At 48.8% G+C, this 23,135-nt stretch overlaps 1 protein-coding gene and 1 non-coding gene across 4 annotated transcripts; both read right to left on the reverse strand.

Annotated features, from left to right (window-relative positions):
* Positions 1–783: 783 nt before the first annotated feature.
* Positions 784–12,325, reverse strand: Pla2g2d (phospholipase A2 group IID). Of its 3 annotated transcripts, XM_060379208.1 has the most exons (5): positions 12,207–12,325; positions 11,526–11,772; positions 3,641–3,785; positions 2,943–3,049; positions 784–2,258 (listed from the first exon to the last, which is right to left on the reverse strand). In XM_060379208.1, the coding sequence occupies exons 3-5, from the start codon at positions 3,781–3,783 to the stop codon at positions 2,113–2,115; spliced, it is 396 nt and encodes a 131-aa protein (XP_060235191.1). In that variant the 5' UTR covers positions 3,784–3,785; positions 11,526–11,772; positions 12,207–12,325; the 3' UTR covers positions 784–2,112. The 3 variants fall into 3 exon arrangements, with proteins under 3 accessions (XP_060235191.1, XP_060235192.1, XP_021486418.1); XM_060379209.1 differs by lacking the exon at positions 12,207–12,325 and having other exon boundaries at positions 11,526–11,814; XM_021630743.2 differs by lacking the exons at positions 11,526–11,772; positions 12,207–12,325 and adding an exon at positions 6,668–6,783.
* Positions 12,326–16,042: 3,717 nt separating this feature from the next.
* Trnaa-agc (transfer RNA alanine (anticodon AGC)) lies at positions 16,043–16,111 on the reverse strand. Its single transcript has one exon. It is a non-coding gene; the product is annotated as a tRNA-Ala (tRNA).
* Positions 16,112–23,135: the final 7,024 nt, after the last annotated feature.

Consider the following 23,135-nt stretch of genomic DNA (forward strand, 5'->3'; position numbering starts at 1 on the left):
CTGAGGATGACTTTAAATTTCTGACCTTTATGCTTCCACCCACTGAGTGCTGGGGTTCTAGGCAAGCACTGTCTCACTGGTTTGCTGTTGTTGTGCTGGGGCCAGAACCCAGGGGTTTTCACATGCTGTCAAGCGCTGTGCTCAGAGTTGCTTGGATGCCAACTCTCCTGAACTCACACTGAGTAATATCGCCTTCCTGTTTCTGTCTCTACCTTTTACACACACACAGACACAGACACACACACACACACACACACACACACACACACACACAGACACACGGAACAGGAGATCCCTTGTCTCTCAGCCTTAGATAACATCACTCCCAGCCTGAAATTCCTTTTCACTTTGTTGATAAAGTGGCAGCTTTAAGTTCATTGTAGTCTCTGTCCCCGCATACACAGCTTCCTGCTTTCACAGTCCTCCCACTAGCAGGGGCATTTCAACAGTGAGAATCTGAACCCAGAGCCCAGAGCTGGGGATTCTTTGTACTCTGCTCTGTCATTGCTGCTGTGTGTCACAGGCTGTAGGTGTGGGTGGTTCTAGATGCTCAGCCCCGTGGCTGGAAACACAGCTAGTCACAAGAGAGTGACAGATGTTCTCTGAAACAGCTGTTACCAGCCAAATACCAGCTGCGACAACCCCTTCTGCCAGGGTGTGTCCTGGTTCAAACACTATGCCGGCTCAGCCAACCACGGGGGTCTCTTACCGCGGGGGCCCTGTGATCCCTGGAGGAGACCCCCTCACAGTAGGGGTTAGGCACAAATCACAACCGAACCCCCGTTTTAATAGAGAGATCTTTTATTAAGCAGGGGAGCAAGAACAATAAGAAAGTGGCTACTTTCTGACTCAGGCAGGTAACGGCAGCTGATGAAAAAATGGGGTGGTCTGTGTTAGAACGGGCTAGGATTCGGTGGTATATTTTGTTTGGGGCATGCTAATTATGTGAACCAAAGGGGGCTTTTGATAGCTGGACCTTGGTAGTTGGCCTCAAGAGGAGGAAGTGGCCAAATAAGAGACCTTGGGGGCTAGCTTTAGGATGTAATCTGATATTTTTTAGCAAGGCAGAGGGAATGGCGGAGAAGGGCAAGGCATGACAGAGCCACGTTTGCCGGCCCAGGCTGGCTAGAGTCCCTCCAATCCCAATAGATGCAGGGATAAAGGTAGGCTGAGTCAGTTTGAGTCAAAAAGGATACCAATGAGCCACCCCTCAAACCCTAGCCCCACTTCCTTTTAAAAGGGCCACCATCCTTGTTCATATGGGAAGTGGATCTTCCAAGGAGTCTGTCTCCTGATTCTACTAATGAACACACTTTCCTTGGCTGCAGCATCAGCAACCGGGTATTGTAAGGTCCCTGGTTCTGGGAGGGAGGAAGATCACAGAATTTGTAAATGTTACCACAATGTGTTTCCCTAGAGGTGGAGCCTGAGTCAGGGATTCTTGAAACCGGGCCTGGGATGAGACAAGCCTCTAGGACATCTCACCACCCTGGTCTCGGATGAAATGTGGGGCGTTATGCCACCCAGACAGTCCAGCACAAAGAAGACCTTAGAGCTGGGGGGAAAGACACACCAGGAGAGGTTTCCAAAGGACACCCCCCCCCAAGCCTGCATTGTAGCAAAAGACCTAAGAGAAAGCCTGGCAGACAAGAAACAGCAGGCTAAGCTCCGGCGTCTGGAGCCATAAGACTGCAGGCCGCTCCCCCCCCCCATCCCTTGAGTCCTGTTGGTGGAGCCCCTGCTGGGCTTGGCTCTAAAAGGCTACCTGGACACCAGGGTGCCGGCCTAATCCAGGATAGGGCTGGGCTCAACCTGAAGGACCTTGCAGCTTTGTTGGGGAGCAGGACACAGAGAGAAGGGGCTGGGCTTGGGACACATATGTGAGGTTTTAGCCTAGGCCCAGAAAGACCAGAGTTTGAAGGGTGAGGACAGCCATGGGTAAAAAGATCAAGAAAGGTCCTTTGCAGCAGAAAAACACCAAGGGAAAGTTGCCAAGGAGGACTTTAAAAGCCAGCTAGTCCAGGACACTAGACTGGGCAGGAGGCAGCGATCCTGCAGGACTTTGATGCCCTGGAACAGGGTGGAATCCGGGGACAGACGGAGCAGACTCTCCTAGCATGAGGGAGTCTGGCCTTTGCAGTGGGGCCGCCAGTAGTAACGCAGGCGCTTGTTGTAGCTGCCCAGGTTTTGTCTCAGGCACAAGGCCACCTCCTTGTCACAAACACATAACTGCTTCTCACACCAGCTCCCCTTGTCAGCTGTGGGCGAAAGACACAGGGCTGGCTCAGTATCTGTCCCGGAGACTGCCTGAGGGGTACAGAGAGGGTCCCTGAAAGCAACACAGTCTCTGCTGATCTTTGCAGTCAACCCTCCCCGCCAAAAGCCTCTTTGATGGGAGATACAGGCCTGCAGGAGGACAAGGCGTGCCAAGGAGCCATCCCAGCTCAGATCACAGCTCCTAGTGAAAGCTGGGGTAGCAATCGAGTGCTCCCAAAAGGTGAGTATCTGTGTTAGCTTCCACAGGTCCACTGACCTTAAGGTAAGGTGTCATGGGCACCGACTGTGGCAAAAGAAAAGGTCATATTGGGAATACCCATGCTTTTCCCCATGAGAATGGGGTTGGTTAGCCTCCGTTGAAGTTCTTCCTGTTGGCTTGTTTTGACAAATTGCCAAGGAGGGCATGGGATTTCAGAGAGGTTAGACAGTGTTGAGCACACAGCTGGTCAGTGATGGGTCTGCCTTCTGGATACCAAAAGGGTGGGGTGATGCCCTTGGTCCTCTTCACACCCCCAAACCCCATTCCTGCTTGTTTCCCACTGCCCATGGGAGAGGAAAAGCTTCAGATGTCAAGTGCTTCATGTAATACCACACTGGGTCTATAGAGGCAGAGATGGCCAAAACTTCCCAGGTCCAGCCCTTGGCTAATAGCCCTGAGCACTCACAGCACTGGATACCATCCTGGGAAATGCTGTATTTGTAATTGTCTGTCAGGATCTTGCATCCATTGGTCTTCAGGTGCTTATAGCAGCAATCATGTTTTTGACAGCACCTACAGGGAGAGGCAGGGAGGGCACACAGCTACAGGAGTCACTAGTCAATTCTGGTCTCTGCCTGCTCCCCTCACATACCCACCAGGAATGATCAAAGATGTTTGCGTTCCCTTGGGGTCGTGAGGGTCGTTGGTCAAGGGCTTCCACACAGCAGATAGCTGTTCTGGCCACATACCCTCTTTAATCCCCATGACCACCCAGTGATGGAGGTGCTGGCATCATCTCCATTTCACAGCTGAATAAACAAAATCCTGGGGTTTGAGACGCTTGGCCAAGGTCACGTGACTTCTCTGGCCAACTCTCAAAATGGTTGTGAAAATCAAATGAGAACAGGCAAAGAGTTTGGGCTTCAGGGTACATGTGTAATGGTAACAAGGAATACAGGATATGAGAGCTCCGTTAGGAAGCCATCAGGCCTGCAGGTCTCCTGGGGAACCTTCTAGAAGACCAGCTCCAAGAGGATTGGGACTGTATTAGCACTTAGCAGAGTCCCTAGTGCGTAGTACTTGTTCACTAAAATGCACTTTCTAAATGAATCAGTCAACATAAAAGGAAGGAGAGTCCCAAGTAGGGCAGGGAGGGGCGTTTACCAGTCTGTGGCATCCTTGGGTTCTCCTTTGCCACCAAGTCCACAGTGACAGCCATAGGGCCAGTAGTTGAGGAAGGCTATCTTCCCAGTTGTAAGTGTGACCATCTTGCTCAGATTCAGGAGCCCTCCCTGGGCCGGACTCATACCTGCCAAGCAGCCAAACAAGGAGGAAAGGGATGAAGGCTCTGGGGGGGGGGTCACAGGGTTCCATGATGGGACGCAACTGTGCTGGGCCAAGCAAGGAACTTGAAATAATGGCGCTATCAAGTAGCGACAATTGCTCCTGCTATTTTTTAAAAAAAGTGTTGGCTTGGGTGATGCTAGAGTACATACTTAATGTGTGCAGCTTAGTGACAGAGTACATGCTTAACATATGTCAGCCCTGAGTTCTGTGCCCAGAACCAAGAAGGTAAAATATACAACTCAGTGACCAGAACTGAGTCCTTAGTACAGGTCTTTTATGTATTAATTTCTGGATTCCATTCCTTTTAAAAGATTTTTTTCAATTGTGTGTTTGTGAGTGTATGTGTGTGTGTGCCCACACACACACATGCACACACATGCACATGAGTGCAGGTGCCTTCAGAGACAAGGTCTGTCACTAGCCGGGAAGCTCAGCAATTATGGTAGACTGGCTAGCCAGTGAGCCCAGCCATCCGCCTGTCTCTGGGTAACAATCACATGCCACCACATCCTGGCATTCTCCACTCGACTCCTGAGGCTCAAACGCAGGTTCTCGCACTTGCAAACCGAGGCTCCCTGACTTACTCAAGGTCACAGAAGGATGAAAATTGAGCCAGACTCCAAAGCGATGCCTTCTGGTTTTGCTCTGTCTCTGACTTCTCACCAGGAATGAGAAGAGGAGGCCCGACTCACCCTCCCTCCCACAGCCTACCCTCCCTCTCTAAAGAAGCTTTGTAGCAGCCCAGTAGGTATCCAGGGAGGCAATGTGATTTAGAAATCAGCCCTGTGCCAATTCAGGCCTCGTAGCTGCTGGCTAGAATTGATCTTGGGAGAGAGGAACACATTACGTTAAATTAGGAGAAGTAAAATCTGTGGGATCAATGAATTCAGGGGAACGCTGGGAGAAACAGACAAGATGAGGACAAGCTGGTCAAGAGTGCAGGGAGCACAGGTCGAGCGCAGCCATGAGGCTTAGGGAAGATGGGCCTAGGCAGTGGTTCCTGCCCTGCCATCCCAGTGAGTTCCTCCAGGCACACATGGTAACTATTAAGGAGAGGAGAGGCCCATGTTGGAGGATTGGGGTGTGAGAAATGGGATACTGGAAGGCATTAGTGAGTGGACAAAGAGGTGGTTATAATCAGGTGACTTTGGGCTGCAGTTAGAAGTGACTGGCTGTTGTGTGGAGAAAGGTGTCTCCTCTGTGTGAGAGTCTGTGTGCGTACTCCTGCCTGGCACAGTGCTCCTGGCTGAGGGATGTTAAATGGAGGTCTTGCTAATCCTTGACTGTGCTAAGTGACCCCAGCCCCCCTCTCCCAGAGATCAAGAATATGTTGGATTCCATGAAGAACCCCAAAGCAATTAACTGCAAAGACAGAATCCCCCTTGGGCACCAACTGGAGATCTGAGTTCAGAAACTTGTCTTTCTTGGCCTCTATGCCTGTCTCTCCATGGTTCCCACCCTGGGCAATTTTTTCCTTCTGTAATGCCAGCTAGCTTTGAACTCATGGCTATTCTGTCTCAGCCTCCTAAGTGCTGGGATTACAGTTGTGAGCCACCACACCCGGCTCGCTCTCTATTTCTTTGCTTCAAAGCTAGCCACTCAACTCCCTCCTGAAGAGGGCAGCTCTGGCTGGCCTGGCAGGCAAGAAAGGCACTCAGTTTAGATTCTGTATGCTCTGTGTGGTCTCTGCTCATCATGTGGTAGGTAGTGAGGCAAACAGCCTGAGGAAACAAGGACAAGCGGTGTATATCAAAGCCCCTCAGCGACTCCTATCTCAATAGCTCTTCCCAACCTTGGAACCCCCCCCCCATCTCTCCATGCCCAGGGGTGGGGAGTGAATGGCCAGGAGAGACACAGCTGCCATTTTGATGCTCAGCTCTCATGTAACACTGGGTAGCTCTTCTAACTAGGGGTTCTTCAGTGGTGCAGAGAGGGTGCTGTGGTCCACTGAGCAGGTGAGGACACGGCCTGCCTAGGTTGCATGGCTTGGCCTAGGGTGTGCTGCCTGGAGGTGGTGCAGATGTGTCGAAGAAGAGTGCCTCTGCATTACGTTGCCTCTATGTTGAAGGGTGAATTTCTGTAGCTCCATTGCAGGTTTGCTAATTGGCTTCACTGTAATGCAGGGAAGTATCCCTCTCAAGGGTGTGGGAGTCATGTTTCTTCTTCTTCTCCTTCTTCTCCTTCTTCTCCTTCTTCTCCTTCTTCTCCTTCTTCTCCTTCTTCTCCTTCTTCTCCTTCTCCTTCTCCTCCTCCTCCTCCTCCTCCTCCTCCTCCTCCTCCTCCTCCTCCTCCTCCTCCTCCTCCTCCTCTTCTTCGAGACAGGGTTTCTCTGTGTACCCTTGGTTGTCTGGAACTCACTTTGTAAACCAGGCTGGCATCAAACTCAGAGATCTGCCTGTCTCTGCCTCTGGAGTGCTGGGATTAAAGGCATACGTCACCACTGCCCAGCTATAAAATCACCTTTAAAGAATAAAAGATCTTCCTAAAATCATATATTATGAGGTGGATTAAGAAAATGAAAGCCAATTTGCAAGCCGCCATGATCTTACAGCTGATCTTCTGAAGAATTCGCAGAAACTGTCCCCAGATCCCCTTCCTGCCAATGGGAGAGGGATCCTTGTCCTGGAATGCCACATGGTCTAACCTTCCCGCAGTCTCTGACTGAAGCCAGAAATCAGTGTCCTGGGTGCCTGGCAGCCACAGATGACTCCTTGCTGGTGGTGGAAGTGTTGGGGTCTAGAATTCTAGTGTCCTCAGGATAGCAGCAGCCCAGTTGAGAGTGGAAAAGTCAGGATCTACTTTCAACCCCACTTCCTCCCCCGCCTCACATCTGTTCCCACTCACCAGCCAGCAGCAGCAGCGCGCAAAGCAGGGCAAGTCTCATGGTTCCAGCGCGGAGCAAGGCAGGCAGCTATTAGAAGTTCCCTGTCACACAGACAGCCCCTTATATTAGGTCCCCCACCCATCCTACCCATCCTTCCCAGCCCTCCCCAGCCCCTGCAGAAGTGGCTCACGTGCCTCCTGCTTCCTCTTTTCTAGGATTCTGGTTATTATTATTTTTAAGTATTGGCCCCATCTCTCCAATTTTTGATTAAAAGAAAAAAGTATGTCTAGAGTGGGAGATTTGGCAAGCACCTTCAAAGTCTAGGGAATGAAACCCAAGGCCTCTGACAAGCCAGGCAAGCACTTTATCATTGAGCCACAACCCCAGCCCCACAGCAGAAGACTTTTGAAAAACATGCAATTTGAAATTTAGGATCATCTGCTAAGACAGGAAACATGATTAGCATTTTGGTTTATGCCTTTATGGTACTATTTTTATCTATCTAGGTATGTATAATCTATCAATCTATCACCAATAATCTATTATCTATATAATATCATAAATATCTATTACCAGTGATCTATCATCAATCATTTGCTAGCCATTCAGTTATCTATTAATCTATTGTCCCTCATCTTTCTAATCTATCATCTCTCATTCTATCTGCTTACTTACTATCAGTCCACTGCGTGCTTATGTATAGGCCTTTTATCTTTCTGCCTCTGTATTTTCACTTTACCAATGTTACATGCAGTACTTTATAGTTGGTCCCCCATCCCACCCCAGACAAGGTCTCATGTAGCCCAGGCTGCCCTCAAACATGACCTTGCACTTTCAGTCCTCCTCCACCTCTCAGGTTCCAGAATTACAGCTGTGTGCCATCATGTCCAGTTTGTGAGGTGCCAGGCTTGGCACCCAGGCCCTCCCGCACACGAGGCTGGCACTTTACCGACAGAGACCCATCCCAGCCTTAGACTTTTCTCTGCTTATTGAGCGTATTTCTATTAATTAAGTGTTCTTCAGCAGCGGTTTTGAAAAGCAGCTTCGCAGCCTACTTTACCACCACACTGTTTGTATAATGAATCCCTTGCGGATGGACTCACAGGTTGCTGACCTTTTTCTCTTTTTTCTTTTTTACCATTCAGGTTCAATGAAAGAGATGTCCGGATATCCCAGTTCACGCCCAACTGTTGCCTCATGCGGGCTTGCTGACTCAAGGAACACCTACGATTAGAAGGTAATTGGCCTGTGTTGACAACTTAGCCTGGAGATGATCTGTCCCAGTTTACTTGAGAGAGTCCCAATGTGACAAATGGCTGGGATCAGGCCAATGAGGGTGGAGCTGTTGCCTGTGGAACACGCCCGGGGACCTTGTCCATCAGCAGCAGAGATGGGGCTCTTCCGTGCTTGTAGGTGACTGCTGGGAACAGGATGCTGATGGTCCTCCTTGCCCCAAGCCAATCAGTTCATCCAAAAAGTGTGCCAGGAGGAGTCACTTGTGTCATTACTGTTGCTCCCTCCCTCCTTCTCTCCCTTCCTCCTTCCCTATTTCTCTCCCTCCCTCCCTGACTCTCTCTTCTTCTTTCCTTCCTTTGTTTTAGACAGAGTCCCACTCTGGCCCAGTCTGGTTTCAAGCAGCCGTGACCTCACCAATGCTCGGGTTACAAACCACTTGGGCTCCTGCCCTCTGTTTCTTGACCCAGTCAACCAATTAATACTCATCTGTGAGAAAGCCATGTATGTGCAAAGTAATTAGCCAGCCACGGTGGCTCGCACAGTTCAACAGGCGTACACAGAAGTACACAGGCGGCTGAGGCAGGAGGGTGGCTGCAAGGTCAAAGCCGGTCTGAGCCGCAGAGATAGCTCAAGGCCGCTGGGCTAGCAAACCTTACCTCAAGAGCAGAACAAAGGAAAATAAAAATGCCCTCCCCTTCGTAACGACTTTTAAAAGGGATAAGCATATTCAACAGGAGACACACTAGGGGAGCCTGGCGTATTCTTAGTTATCGGAGGGGTGACTGACATTGAATAAATTGCAAGAAACTTGGTGGGTGTGGGGATGAGCCCTCCTGTGAAACCATCACCCCTGAGGAGGCCGCTGACATGCCATGGCCTCCAGCATTTCCTGGGACTAGCTGGCTCTTGGCGGCTCTCCACATGCTAGGCCTGTGTTCCTGCCCACATGCCTCTTCAGCCGAAAGCAGCCTTCTAGATCGGGGTTCTTGATAGGGGCCACCTCCCCTATCTGACCCGTCTTGGGCAGGAGGCACAGTAGCTGGGCCCAGCAGCTCTCCGTCGGTTCCAGGAGGCCACAAACAGACCGTCAAACTGCCTGCTTCATTGGTGCCCCACCCCCACATTTAGCAGAGTCGGGAAACACTGGCAGAGAGACCTGGCTCTCTACCTCTTTCTTCTATCAGCTCTGGGGCCCTGGGAAAAATTTTGCCGCCATGAGGCTTGGTGTCCTCATTTGCAAACCAAGGGCCAAGGGTTTCTCCCTGTTATGACTGCTGGGTGACTCTGGGGTGAGCTGATACCACCTTGGCCCGCGGTGAAGGGTGCCTAGGCAGAAAGCCACACATGGGTGCAGAGCTACACGGGGCGGGAGCGGGCTCGGGAAGTGGGATTGATTCAAACGCAGGCTCCCATGCTGCCAGCAGTTCAACCTGGAGCAGGCTGACTAAGCCGTCCCTTCCATTGCTCCTGTGTGGGACAGTTTGAGGGTCATATCCACAGAATATGTGTCATCAGGCTTGGAGACCATGTGTGTATGTCAGACTCTGGGAAGCATTTGAGCACACCCCGTCAGCTCATGTTTGGTCCTCTCTATGGAGTTGTTGAGAAATGATGGGGCTTCTAAGGGGTGGGACCCCTGTAACCTCAGTACTAGATAAGCAAATGTCAGTTTGAGGCCAGTCTAGTCTATATAATAGGATCTAGGCTAGAACGGGCTATATAGCAGGAACTATTTCAAAAACAAAACAAAAAAAGGTGAAGCTTAGTGGGAGGTCATTGTTACGCCTCCCTGTTTTTTCTGGCCACCTATCTTGCCGAGTTATTGCTCCCCCTCACAGGCACTCCTCCACGATCCTTCCTGGCATCAATCACTGAGGTGTGACTCAGCCAAGAAGGCCTCTACCATAATAGAATCCAGTCTTGTACTTTCAGTCTTCTGAAGTGCAAGCAACATTCACCTTTTTTCTTTATAAAGGGTCCAGCCTCCGGTCTTTCATTACAGTCACAACAGATAAACTAATCTAGTTACATGAACAGGCTTTTTGTTCATAGCTAAAGGTAAATAAACGTTAGCTGAGGTTATCCCCCTTAACTGTATCAGTTTCTTCATCCTCACTGCTTATGGTACCCAGAGTAAAAGCTAACTGTCTCTTCTGCATTGCCTAATCTGCTGTTAATCTTATCTGATGTCTTAGTTCCATATATTTTTCTCTCTATATAAATTGATCTGGGTCTATTTTTTTTTTATTCCATCTATGTTTTTCACCATGTTTAAGCTTTCTTTTATCTTTAGAAGCAATCAGGGTTTAGTTATAAACTTCAATCCTACCATCTGGATTGTTTCAGTGGCTTTTTTTCTGTTGTTCAATGGTTTCTAAAGAGTAGATTTTTAGAAGTGAGCTGGTAGAATCAGAAGGTACAAGGTTTCAATGAAAATCTGTGTGGTTTTAGCAACCCTTGCTTCCCACCGCTTCTGCTCCAGCTGAAGTGCCCTTGGATGTTTCTTGACACTGTCAGAAAGGCCATAGCTTGCTTCCCTGGTAACACCCAGGAAGACTCTTGCTAAGAATGTTAGACTTCAGCCCAGCTGGATAGAGGAAGGGAAGAAGAAGGGGCTTGGATGAAGATTCAAGAGAGAATCTTAGAGAGAAGATTCTGCTAGAATAGTCTCCACTGGGGGCTTGTCATGCAAGCACCGGGATTTTCGTTTTTAACCCCAAACGCCCACAAGAAAAAGCCAGACATGGGGGTGCATCTTTGCTGCCTGCACTGGGGACACGGAGCCAGGAGGGCCCCTGGGCTTATCGGCCAGACAATCCAGCACAAAACAAAGAAGCCCAGGTTCAGTAAGGGATGCTGGCTCAAATGAAAGAGTAGAGGGATTAAGGCAGGCACTGATGTCAAACTCTGGCTTCCACAAACACGCACACGCATGCGCGCACAAACAGGAACACGTATGCACACACACATGCATATACAAAACAGGGAGGAAAAAAAAAAAGGAATAGAAAAAAGTTACCATTGCCCAGGCTTCCCTTTCACCAAACACTGTATTACCTGATTCAGCTCTCACAATTGCACCAAGAAAGAGAGACTCTTATTCCCATTCACAAACAGGGAAACTGAGGCGCAGAGACATTAGGGGCATGGCACAACCACCCAGAAAGTACATGGCAGAGTCAGGGGTTATCACAGACTGCTACAGCCCTCTGACCATCCGTGTAGAGCATGGTTCAACGTGTCTCACAGGAGTGTGACGCAAGCGGGCAGTGTCAAGGCCGGGAGAAGCTTTCTGACCCTCCCAGCATGCACAGGGCACAGGAAACAAGAAGAGCCAGCAGAGCCTAGATGGTGCTATCTCCATCCATGTCAGCAGCACAAGGGGACCTTCTCCTAAGATCCCTCCCGTGGGTGGGTGCCACTTAGAAACAGCAGGTGCGAGCATCGCAGAGGACACTGCAGCTGGGCTCCCTGGGGTGTGGCAGAGCTCAGATGAAGGAGGCCGAGTTTGCCTTTGGTGGGAGTGTGCTAGCATCATCCACCCCCCCACAAGCCGAATCCAAGAAGTGGATCAACCCACAGGAGCCAGTCTCACGGCTGTCGCTGCACAATGCGTAGCCGTGTGTCAGCCCCACCACTCACCGAGATACCAGGTCAGCAAACCATGACACACTTGGACCGGCTGAGCCTCCCGAACGTAAGGGCAGGAAAGAGGGAGGCTCGGGGGAGAGGCTCCAGCTATGTGGTATTCCGGAACTGTCCAGGTAATCCGCACTTGCACGAATCAGGATGACAGTGACCGCAGGTAGGTGTGGTGACCTCCCAAGCGTGGCCACAGGTGCTTGGAGGTGCTGCAGGTGTCTAGTGCTTGGTTATGTGGGTGTTCACGCTGTCAAAATCCATAAAACAGGCATGATTGGTGCTCTTCCCCGTGCACGTGTCTCCTGTGCAGCTGGATAATAACAATGACTGAGAACAAGTGAGGGCGGGTAGCTGGGGAGGAAGATGGCTCATCAGCAGTTCTTCTACAAACACAGGGCCTGAGTTGGGGTTCCCAGCACCTGCATCTGGGAAAACGAGTGAGGTGTCTGCATCTGTTATCTCAGGGTGAGGAAGGCAGATAGATCCCTGGAGCTCACTGGACAGCCAACCTAGCCTAATGGGTGAGCTTCCGCATGAATGCGAGTGTGCACACACACATGTGCGCGAACACACACACACACACACACACACACACACACACACACACACAGAAGCAAGAGGCTCAAACTTAGTAGGAAGGACCTCAGGGAATCTTCCAGATGGCCAGATACCCGAGCTTACCAACAGCTGCTTCTCCACCATCAGGCAGGCTTGTAGCACAGCCATCTTGATGATGTTGCTTCGTTTCCCAGAGCCTCAAACTTCCCGTGTGAAAAGGGGGGCCCAGTGGGGCTCTGTAGGGAAGGTTACAGGCGGAATGACAGACACACAGTAGTTGCTAAATTAGTGAGTGACACCTGGTGACCCTACCTTCCAGGAACGAGGCTTGGAACTGACCCGTGGAGAGGGCTGTGACACCCAGGCTCAGAGATCCTCAGAGAGTTGGTCACATGGGAGGGGATTTCCACTGGAACTTCACAGTTCATCCAGGGTGACCCTAGGTGTTTTTTTTGGGGGGAGGGGTGGCTCAGTGGGTGAAATTTCTAGCTATGCAAAGCTGATAACCTAATTGGGTTCCCAGAAACCACGTAAAAAGCCAGACTCAGTGGAACTCAGCTGTAACCCCAGCACTCTCACAGTGAGATGGGAGATGGAGACAGGAGAATTCAGTCTGAAGCTTGCAGGCCAGTGAGCAACAGAAGAAACAAGGAGAGAGATCCTGCCTCAAGGATGTGGAGGTGAAAACTGGATCATCACATGCATGGGGTGGCTCGTGTGTGCCCATCCCCCACACAGGTATCAATGAAAACCAAACCAAACAAGACAAAGCGACACGCTCTTTCAAAATTCCTAGCACTCCCCATAGCCGGAAGCTGCAAAGTGGTCCTCGCTGGGAGGTTCTTGCTTTTCTGCAGCCCCTGATGCCTCCCTCTGGGTCTGACCTTCAGCAGGATGTCCCTGGGTGACCTTGGCGTGACCTTCACAGCCACAGCCCTGACTCCTTTCTGCCTGCTCGTGTGTGTGTGTGTGTGTGTGTGTGTGTGTGTGTGTGTGGTGGGGGCAAGGGGAAATGATCACAGCCAGCTGGGGAAGCCATTCTGAGGATTCCAGACCATGGACTGAGGACAGGGGTCAACAAGCCTGGCCTGAAGCAAATGGCAGATAGTCAGAGTTGCTAGCTGCTAACGTGGTTGTCAGTCTCAGCCTGTGGGAAGCAAAAAGAATAGTTTCAAGAAATTTCACAGGAGCCAAGCAAATGAATCCGTTCAGCAGATACTTTCCAAGCGTCTACTGTGTACGGGAAGCAGAGGGGGAAAGAGCAGGGAGAGTCTCTGCTGGGGCTTTACAGTGTCCCACAGTGACCAGACTGTCAAACTAGGCCCTGTGCTGTGTGCAGACAGCTGGTGGCTCCTTAGAGAAATAATGACAAGGATGGTTTTGTTTATTTATTCTCAGGATGCAGAGAGGGTACCAACTTACTAAGGACAAGAAGGCAGAGGCAATAGTTTAAAATCATTAATCAAACCTCACAGTGACCCTTGACCCAGAGGCAAGGTTCATGCAGACATGCTATTAAGTCTATAGGAAATGACAGCCCTTTGGCACGCGCAAACTTCCCCTTCCTCCAGGAAGCTCATCTGTGCTTTTATTACTTTCTTGGGCTTCTCTGGGTACCGGCATCACTCACAGGAAGTCTCAGGAAGGTTGGCCTGGTGGCTGTGTCCTTCTAGAAGAGAGGTTGATAGGAGGTGAGGATGTTGGTGTGAGCCTGTGATCCTAGCACCTGACACGCTGAAGCAGGAGGCTAACCTGGTCTACTTAACAGGTTCCAGGCCGGTAGCTAGACCCTTCCTCAAAACAAAACACCCGAAAGGACGCAGAAGGATAAACATGCAAGGATCCAGGAAAGAAGCAAGCGCTGGGAGAGACATCAGAAGGAACCAATGCCCACCTTCCTTTTAGCTCAGACTTCCAGCTTGCACAACTGTGAAAAAAGAAATCCCTAGGCTTGGGGCGATGCTCAGCTAAGTGCTTGCTGAGGAAGCCCCCGAGAGAGAGCCTGTGTTTGGATCCCCAGGACCCACATAAAAAAGCTGTCATGGTGGCACACACGTAACTCCAGCACGGGGCGGGAGAGGGGCCAGCGAGGATCCCAGGGGCTTGCTGGCCACACGGGCTAGTGGAAGTGGTGGACTCCAGGGCTCAGTGAGAGACCCTATTTCAAAAACTAAAAGAAGGGCAACCTCTGGTCTCTGCATGAGCACACATGCATGTGTGTGCTCACACATATGTGTTCTTTCTTTCTTCCTGTTTAGTCCCATAGTATGTTATAATAGTAGCCCTAGAAAACTCGTACAGGCCTTGGGAAACCCCAAGAAAACAGTGTAAATGTACAGGGGTCTTCGTGGAAGAGTTTGGCACTGGTAGATGGTTGTCCATTTTCATCTGACCCCATCACAAGGCACAACACGGTCCCTGCAGAGCAGCAGGGACCAAGGAAGCTGCCTGTGCTGGGCGGAGATGTATACAGCGCTCACTGCCTCGGTTTCTACCCCAACAAACGGGAGTGACGACATTTGAGACTGCCTTCCTCCGGAGTTAACGACTAGAAATCCTTTAGTCGGTTATAGAAATACAAAGTGGTTCCTGAAAATCAGTTTTATTGAGGTGTAATTTCCTTTCATTCATTCTTCTAAAAGATGTTTTTGAGATGGGCTTTTATTTATTCCTGCTTGACCTCAAACTTGTAAATAGCCGACAACGACCTTGAACTTCTGATCCTCCTGCCTCCACCTCCTAAGCTCCGGGGTTACAGGAATGCACCACCATACCTGGTTTCCTGTCATGCTGGGTGTTGAATTCAGAGCCTTTGCAAGGCAAGTATAATTTGTATAAGCTAAAATGTATCCAATGGTAGTTTGGCTAATTCAGGTGAAGACACACACCTGGATAACCCCCTTAGTCATTAACATTTTCATGAACTCTTTTCCACGCCCATTCCTTCCTTTGTCTGCCCCCCCTCAATTCTCCACCCCTACTCCCCAGCACATCCCTGCCAAAGACACACTTATGTCCGTGAAAAGTTGGTTTCATGACCTCTTCCAGTCCAAGACAACCACTAACCCATCCCATGTTTATGGATGAGTTATTTTGTAAAGTTCTCGAAGTGTATCTATAACCCCAGTGTGATGAGGCCGAGACAGGCAGATCCAGGAGGTGTGGGGCAAGACAGGGCTTGCTGGCCAGCTGGTTTACCCAAATCGCTGAGCTCTGATAAGCTCTGTGAGCGTGTGTGTGTGTGTGTGTGTGTGTGTGTGTATGTGTGTGTGTGTGTGTGTGTGTGTACGCTCTGCTCTCTGTGTAAGCACCAGGAAGAAGGATGACTATGTTTTATGGTGAGTATGTGTTTACCTTTATAGGAAATTGCCACACCATCTTCAAAGGCTGCTCAATTTTCATTCCCTCTGCAAGTGTGCATTCCAGGTGTCTGACGTCCTCACCAGGATGTGCCAGTCTTCCTAAGCCTCAAACATGCTACAGAAGCCCCCTTCCTTCTCTCTCTCCCTCCCTTCCTCCTTTCCTCATTATAGCATCATTGAAAAAAACTGAGATAAAATAAATCGCATAGATCGTCAGCTCCCCATATTGTGAGTTTTACTCCCATGGCTTCAGCCAACCACAGATCAGGAATATTTGGGGCTGGGCTAGAGAGAAGGCTCAGGAGTTAAGAGCATGGAGGGTTCTTCCAGAGGAGCTGAGTTCAGTTCCCAGCACCCATGCCAAGCAGCTCACAACTGTTGGTTAATCCAGCTCCAGGAGATCCAATGCCCTCTTCTGGCCTCCATGGGCAACTGCACTCATGTGTACATACCCACACAAACACACACATATACCTATAATTAAAAAAATAAAACAAAAAAAATACTTCGGGGAAATTTTGTGTGTGCACTGAACACAGAGAAATATTCTCATTTTATACTTTCCCCCTCTTTTTTCTTTTTTTTTTTTTTTCTTCTTGGCTATGCTGGGGATTGAACCCAGGGCCTCATGCATGCTAGGCAAGCACTCTACCACTGAGCTACACCTCCAGTCAACAGATTTTCTTTCCCTGTTATTAGTTCCTAAAATAACTATTTATGGGTCAGGTGGGAGATCCCAGGGGCTAAAGTGCTGGCTGGACAAGCTTGGGGACCTGACTTCAGATCCCTAGTACCCCCACAAAAGCCAGGTGCGGCCGACAGGCCTGCAGCCCCGCAGCCCCAGTGCTATTGGTGAGGATGACACAGGCAGGCCCCGGAGCCTCACTGGTTGGGCAGCCTTGCCAGCACAGCAATCTCCAGGTTCAGCGAGGGGCCTTGTCTCAGGAATTAGATGGAGCTTGACTGAGAAACAGAGCCCTGACCAATCTCTGGCTTCTACCTGCACAGACAAGAACAATTATACACACATGTGTGTATATATGTATACATACATATATATGCATGACAGCTATTTACATTATGTGCGATAGAAAGGTAATTAATGAAGCGATTTATTTATTTTTGGAGTTTTGAACTGGCTGTGATCTTCCTGCCCCTGCCTCCCAAGTTCGAGGACTGTAGACGCGCACCACCACGCCCAGCTTCTGCAGAGGATTTAAAGGGAGTTGAAGAAGATGGGCAGATGGGTGCAGATTGTATGCAAACACTAAGCCACTATGTAAGGGAAGCGGACTGGAGTATCTACAGGTTTGGGTGTTAGCAATGGGTCTTGTCCCAATCCCCACAAGGATATCAGAGCCTGGCTGTATTTAAGACAGGGCTAGAGGGGTGGCTCAGGGGTTAAGAGTACTTTCGGCTCTTGGAGAGCATCCCTGTCAGGGGTGGCTCACCACAGCCTGTAACCCAGCTCCAGGGGATCCTCTTCTGGCCTCTGTGAGCGTTGCACTTACATGCACCCGCCACCCACACACGTATACACATAGTGCAAAAGAAATTTTTTTCAGTGTAATTTACTAAGTGATGTCTGCATGCACCTGTCAGATGACCATCACAATGAAGACCGTGAACATCTCCATCCCCAAGGCGATGAGGAACGTTTCCACACTCCCTCCCTTGGCTTCCAGGCAACTGGATGATTTGCATTTTCTGGGAAATTGCACGGAAATAGAATCACACAGCATTTACATGTTTTGTCTGGTTTTACTCTACATAATTATCCGGAGACTCATCTTTGCTGCTGCATGCTACTTTTCACCGATGAGTAATATTCCACGGTGCAGATATATGGGATTTCTTGTCCATTTACCAGTCTCTAGACATTGGATTATCTGGACAAATGTTTTCATCTCTCCTGGGAAAGTGTCTAGGAACAGACTAGCTGGGTTATAGCTGTTTCAAGAAAATATCCAGGCTGAGGATGTGACTTACAAGCATCTTGCATGTGTGAGGCCTCTAGAAAAACTGAGCAGAAAAAGATGAAGCTGAAGAGGAGGAGAAGGTGGAGAAGGAAGGAGTATCAAACAATCCTCAGTACCGTCCCCATGTGCTAATTTCCTATTGATATACTTTGGTGAAGTGCTTGTTCAAATATTTTGTTCATTTTTAGTGGTATTCTCTGTCCCCTCCCTCCCTGGATCCCATCTTCCCTTCCCCTCTTGTTCTTTCTACACGGTGGAGATTGAATCCAGGCTTCGATGGATCCAATGCCCTGGGGCTGGAGTTACAGATGGTTGTGAGCTGCCATATGAGTGCTGGGAATGGAACCCGGGTCCTCTGCAAGAGCAACCACTGCTCTTAACTGCTGAGCCATCTCTCTAGTGCCCCCCGCCCCTTATTTTTTGTTTTGTTTCCTTTTGAGACAGGGTGTAGCTCAGTACTGTAGAGTGTCCTGTAGCTCAGGCTGGCCTTGAGCTCTTGATCCTCGATCCTCCAACTCCCAAGCACTGAGATTACAGGTGTGCATCGCCATGCCCAGCCCCTGTTTTCCTTTAGAAATCCCCTAAGGTCAAATCTTACACGTAGGCCCACACACCATTTAAAAAAAAATTCTTGAATGTATATAAAATGCATCCAGCATCAAATCTCCAGTCATAACATTCCATCTGTGCAGCACTAGGCCACCAGCATATTCAGTGTTGCTCAACTGTCCCCGCATCCTCCCACAGAACTTTCCATCTTGCAAAACTGAAACTGTTTCCAGTGAGCAGCACTCCCCTCCCAGCCCCTGCAGAACACCACTCTCCTCTTCCGCTTCCGTGAATCTGAACACTCTCAGAACCTCACAGAACCTCAGAGCCTGTGGATTTGAACCCCATGGAAGCCGGACTGTGCGGTGTTTGTCTCTATGATTGACAGCTCGAGTGTTTCATTATGAGATTAAGGCCCTTGTGTTTGTTCACGTTGTGAGATGTGTTGGGACTTCCTTCCTTGAGGCCAGACAAAATGACCCATCTTCAAAGGCAGCTTGCTGAGTATATATAATGTTCTTTCAAGTATATATATAATTTATAGGATTTTTTTTTTTTTGAGATAAGCTCTCAAATGGCCCACACTGGCCTCAAACTCAAGATGTAGGAGAGGATGACCCTGAAGTTCTGCCCCTTCTGTTTCCACCTCTCAAGTACCAAGACTGTATTTGGTGCCACCGTCCTTGCCTTCCGGGAACTGAACCCGGGGCTCCGCGCATGCTGGACAAGTACTCTACCAACTCAGCTACACTGCCTGCCCTTAGCTCAATTTTCTTTTTGTTTTCTAAGCAGGGCCTTGTGTAAGCCCAGGCTGGACTCAAACCCTTGATCCTCTTACCTCTACTTCCCAAGTATTTGGGGAATACAGATGTGTGCCACCATGCCCAGCTTCAATTTTTTTTTTCCCTTTGCAGTCATGTTTATGTAACCAGAACCATGATCTAATTTTTAACACCTTCAACGAAACTCAACCGATAACAGCCACTCCCTGATCTGCCCTGCCCTCCCCTCAACTTTAGTCAGCTGACCCATTTTCTGTCTCTGCTGCCTGTTTCAGATCTGTGTTTGAGTGAAGCACACAGCGGCGTGCAGTGAAGGACAAGGGCCCTTGGCGGTTGCTTCTCTACCTGACATGTCTTTCACCCACACTGTGTCATTTCCTGACACTGGATTCCTGTTTTTGTTTGGTGTGTCTGTGTCTGTGTTCTTGCATGTATGTGTACATGTTTGTGAGTGTGTGTTTGCATGTGTGTATGTATGCAAGTGTATGTTCACACATGTGTATGAGTGAGAGTGTACATATGTGCATATATGCATATGTGTGTATGTTTACACATGTGTATGAATGTGTGTGCCTGTATGTGTATGTATGCAGGTATGTGTGTAGGCTAGAGGTCAATGTTATGTCCTCCTCATCCTCTCTCCACTTCCTTTTCAAGAGAAGGTCTCAAGATGACCCCAGAGCATAGCTAGACTCACTGCTCAGGGAGGCCCATGGGTCTTCCTGGCTCCGCCTCTCAGCTCTGGAGTTACAGGGATGCACCGCTGCGCCAGGACCTCGCTCGGGCCTTCCTGCTTGTGTGGAAAGCATCTACTGCAGAGCCCTAGGATGGCAGCATCTGCCCAGCTTTCAGTGATCAGATGCTACATCCTACCATGGCGGGTCCACGTTTCATCTGCCCGCTGGTCCCGCAGTGAGCTTTTCTCCACCACCCTGCGTTCCATTGCACAGTGTGACTCTGAACTCCCGTTCCATATGGAAGACTCCTAATGCTTCGAGGAAGGGCTGGATTATTTTTCAAAGCCACGCGAGGCTTCCCGGGGCTGTCCCAGTTCTCTCGCCTCCCTTTTTCATTACAGTCATCTTAGTGGGTGTGAGGTGTCTTCTCATGGCGGCTTTGGTTTGTAGATCCATAGTGACTAATGGTGTTAAATACCTTTCCGTGTGCTTATTGGTCATGGTTTATCTTGTCTGGAGAATTACTGTTCAAGCTCTTTGTCATTTTGAAGTGGGGTTGTTATCTCTTTACTGTTTACCTATGAGAGTCCTTTGTATGTTCAGGGTGTATCCCTTATGTGACTTTCTTCCATTCTGTGGGTTAATTTTTTATTTTTTATTTTATTTTATTTTATTTTTTTTTTTGCGGTATAGTTTGCAGCAGAGAGTTTTAAATTATGATGAAAATTCAGGTTTGTTTCTATGTCTCGTTACACTATTTAGGAAACCACTGCCTAACCCAAAACCACAGAGATTTACTCCCACACTTTCTTCTAGGAGTTTTTTTTCTAGTTTTGTTTGCTTGTTTGGGGCAGAGCCTTGCTAGGTAGCCCGGGCTGGCCTCCACTCATTTGTGACACTCCTGCCTTTGGTTCCCCAATGCCTGGATTACAACCATACACCACCATATCTGGTTATCTTCTAAGGTCTTAGAAAAGGTTTTACGTTTAGGGTTCTGATTCAAGTTGAGCTAACCAGATTTATTTTGCTTTCAATTATGTGTATGTGTGGTTACCTGTGTGTGGGTATGTACACATAAATTCAGTGCCCTCAGACGCCAGAAGAGGGCGCCTGATGCTCCGGAGCTGGAGTTACGCTGCACCGCTCAAGTATCAAGACTGCAGCTGTGTGCCGCCATCTTCCATTTGTGTGGCAGACTAGAACTCAGAGTTTCATGCGTGCTGGCCAAATACTAGCAACACAGCCAAGCTATGTCTCCAGCCCTTAACCCAGTTTTCCTTTTGTTTTCTGCGCAGGGCCTCAAACCACTGATCCTCCCACCTCTACCTCCCAAGTATTTGAAACAGTAGGTGCATGCTACCAAGCCCAGCTTCAAGTCCTAAAGATTCACTTCTATGTAACTATGATCATGATCTAATTTTACACACCCCAAATGAAACCCTACCAATAACAGGCACTCACTGATCTTCTCTGCCACACACTGGCTCCTGCCAGCCCTAGTTAACTACCTAATAGAATCAGGTGCTGAGAATCAAACTTAGGCTCCTTTGTAAGAGCCTCAAGCACTCTTTACTCCTGAGCCATCTCTGCAGCCCCCACTTTGAGCTAACTTTTGTGTGGCATAATGAAGGGGTTCAGCCTCCTTTTTCTTAATGTAGATATCCAACTATCTCCTCCACACTCGTTGAAAAAGAGTACCCTTTTTTCTCTATTTATTGTACTAACATCCTTGTTGAATTATTATCCCTTCTGTAATCCTATTTTTTGAGACAGGGTCTGATATAGCCCAGGTTTGCTTCAAATTCAATATGTAGCTGAGCATGACCTTGAACTTCTGATCTTACACCTCCAGAGTGCTGGGGTTATGAGTATATGTCATATACCAGTTTTATGTGATGCTGAGACTCAAACCCAGGCCTTTCCACATACTCAGCAAGCACTCTAGCGACTGAATTAAACCGCCTCTCCCGTTCTATCTAAATTCAGTATATGGTGAGAGGTAAAGATTAAAATTCTTTTTCTGTTTTTACTCTTTCTTTCCTTTATTTTCCTTTTCATAATTGGCAGGAATGTTCTCGGTCCTTGTAATTTCTGTATGAATTTTAGGAGGCGCTTGCCAAACCCTATAAGAAAAGCCTGCTCAAGTTTTGGTTGAAAGTAACTGACACTGACTCTCCACTAAGCCCGGGAAGGAGCTGGCCTCTCAGTGACACTGTGCTCCTGACCCACCACCATGGACTACCTCTTGGGGTATCTGAGGTTAATTTAGTCTTCTTCAATTCCTCTGAACATTATTTTAGATTTCAGTGTACACATTTTCCATTTCTTTACCAGTTTCATCCACAGATGTTTGGGTTTTGTTTTGTTTTTTTTTTTTTTTTTAATAAAAGTGGTTTTAGGTTTTTAGTTTCTAAACATTCATTTGCAGTATCTAGAAATAACAACTGTTACCATTTTGAATTTTCATGTTCTATTCTGCAGTCTGGCTAAATTCAGTATATAAATTCAATATGTGTAGCTTTCTACGGGGTTTTGTTGTTTGGGTTGTTTGGTTTTTCTGAGACAGGGTCTCACATTCTCCGGCTGTTTGGGAACTCAGCACCAGTCCAGGCTGGCCCTGAACACCCGGACTTCCTCCTGCCTCCCCCTCCTAAGTGCTGATGTGACAGTGTGAGACACCACTTCTTTTAAAATGTTAAACAATGGTTTCGTCGTGCCTGAGCACAGAGCTACCAGTTTGTACAACTGGGACAAAGCTGGAGGTGACTCATCTTCCTGAGGATGGGGGAGGGCTCAAGCGATACTGGGTCAATGGATGATGCGTTCATCCCCTGATCAGAACCATCCTGAACTTCGCACCTTCATCGTAATGCCAGGAGTTCCTTGGACTCGGGAATACTTTTTGTTTTTTGAGATCCTGTCTCAGTTCATAGCTCTGACTGACCTTGAACCTGTGATCTTCCTGTCTCTGCCTCCTGAGTGTTGGAACTTCAGGCAGAGATACCACTCGCCATACCTGGCTGGACCCAGGCTCCTTTAGCTTTATACAATGCATACTGTGCCATGTCCTGTGAGTCCCTGGAGGTCACACTGGTTGAGGAAGGAACAAGGCCCTTCTTAGCCAGTTTATAACCCTGTTCCTTCCTGTCACCAGACATCAATTTCAGCCAAGTGAAGACACTATTGTGACAGGGCAGGACTGCAAGCACATGACTGGCAGTGGCAATGGTCAGGCGGGAGTCCTCCCGTGGACTATTCCACTGATGCTAACGGAGCATCCTTTCATTGTTGGTGGTTGCTTATTTGCTGAGTCGGTGTCTTTCTGTGAAGCCCAGGTTGGCCTCATACTCATGGGAGTTCTGCCTGCTTCTGCCTCCTGAGTGCTGGGATAGGGCATATGAGTCACCAGGTCAGTGGACAGTGGTGTGCTGTGTGGTCTTAGTGTGTTTGGTGTGTTCTATGTCTTTTTGTGACTCTCTTCTTCTTTTTTGCCTTACTGTACCAAATGCACCCCCATCCTCCCCAGTGTAGAGCAGTGCTCAACAGACCCAGTGGGCGGACATCTTTTCCTTCTTCCCAGTGAAGGGCCCAAGCAGCTGTGCTGCCATGACAGGCTTCATGAGATACCTTAGGCCTGAATTTCTCTTTCCTGGTAAAGTTCCCACAGTTGCTTAGATCAGGTTTTTACTTCTCAGAACATGAA

Source organism: Meriones unguiculatus, chromosome 3 (genome assembly GCF_030254825.1).
Source record: "Meriones unguiculatus strain TT.TT164.6M chromosome 3, Bangor_MerUng_6.1, whole genome shotgun sequence".
In the NCBI taxonomy this organism is placed as follows: domain Eukaryota; kingdom Metazoa; phylum Chordata; class Mammalia; order Rodentia; family Muridae; genus Meriones; species Meriones unguiculatus.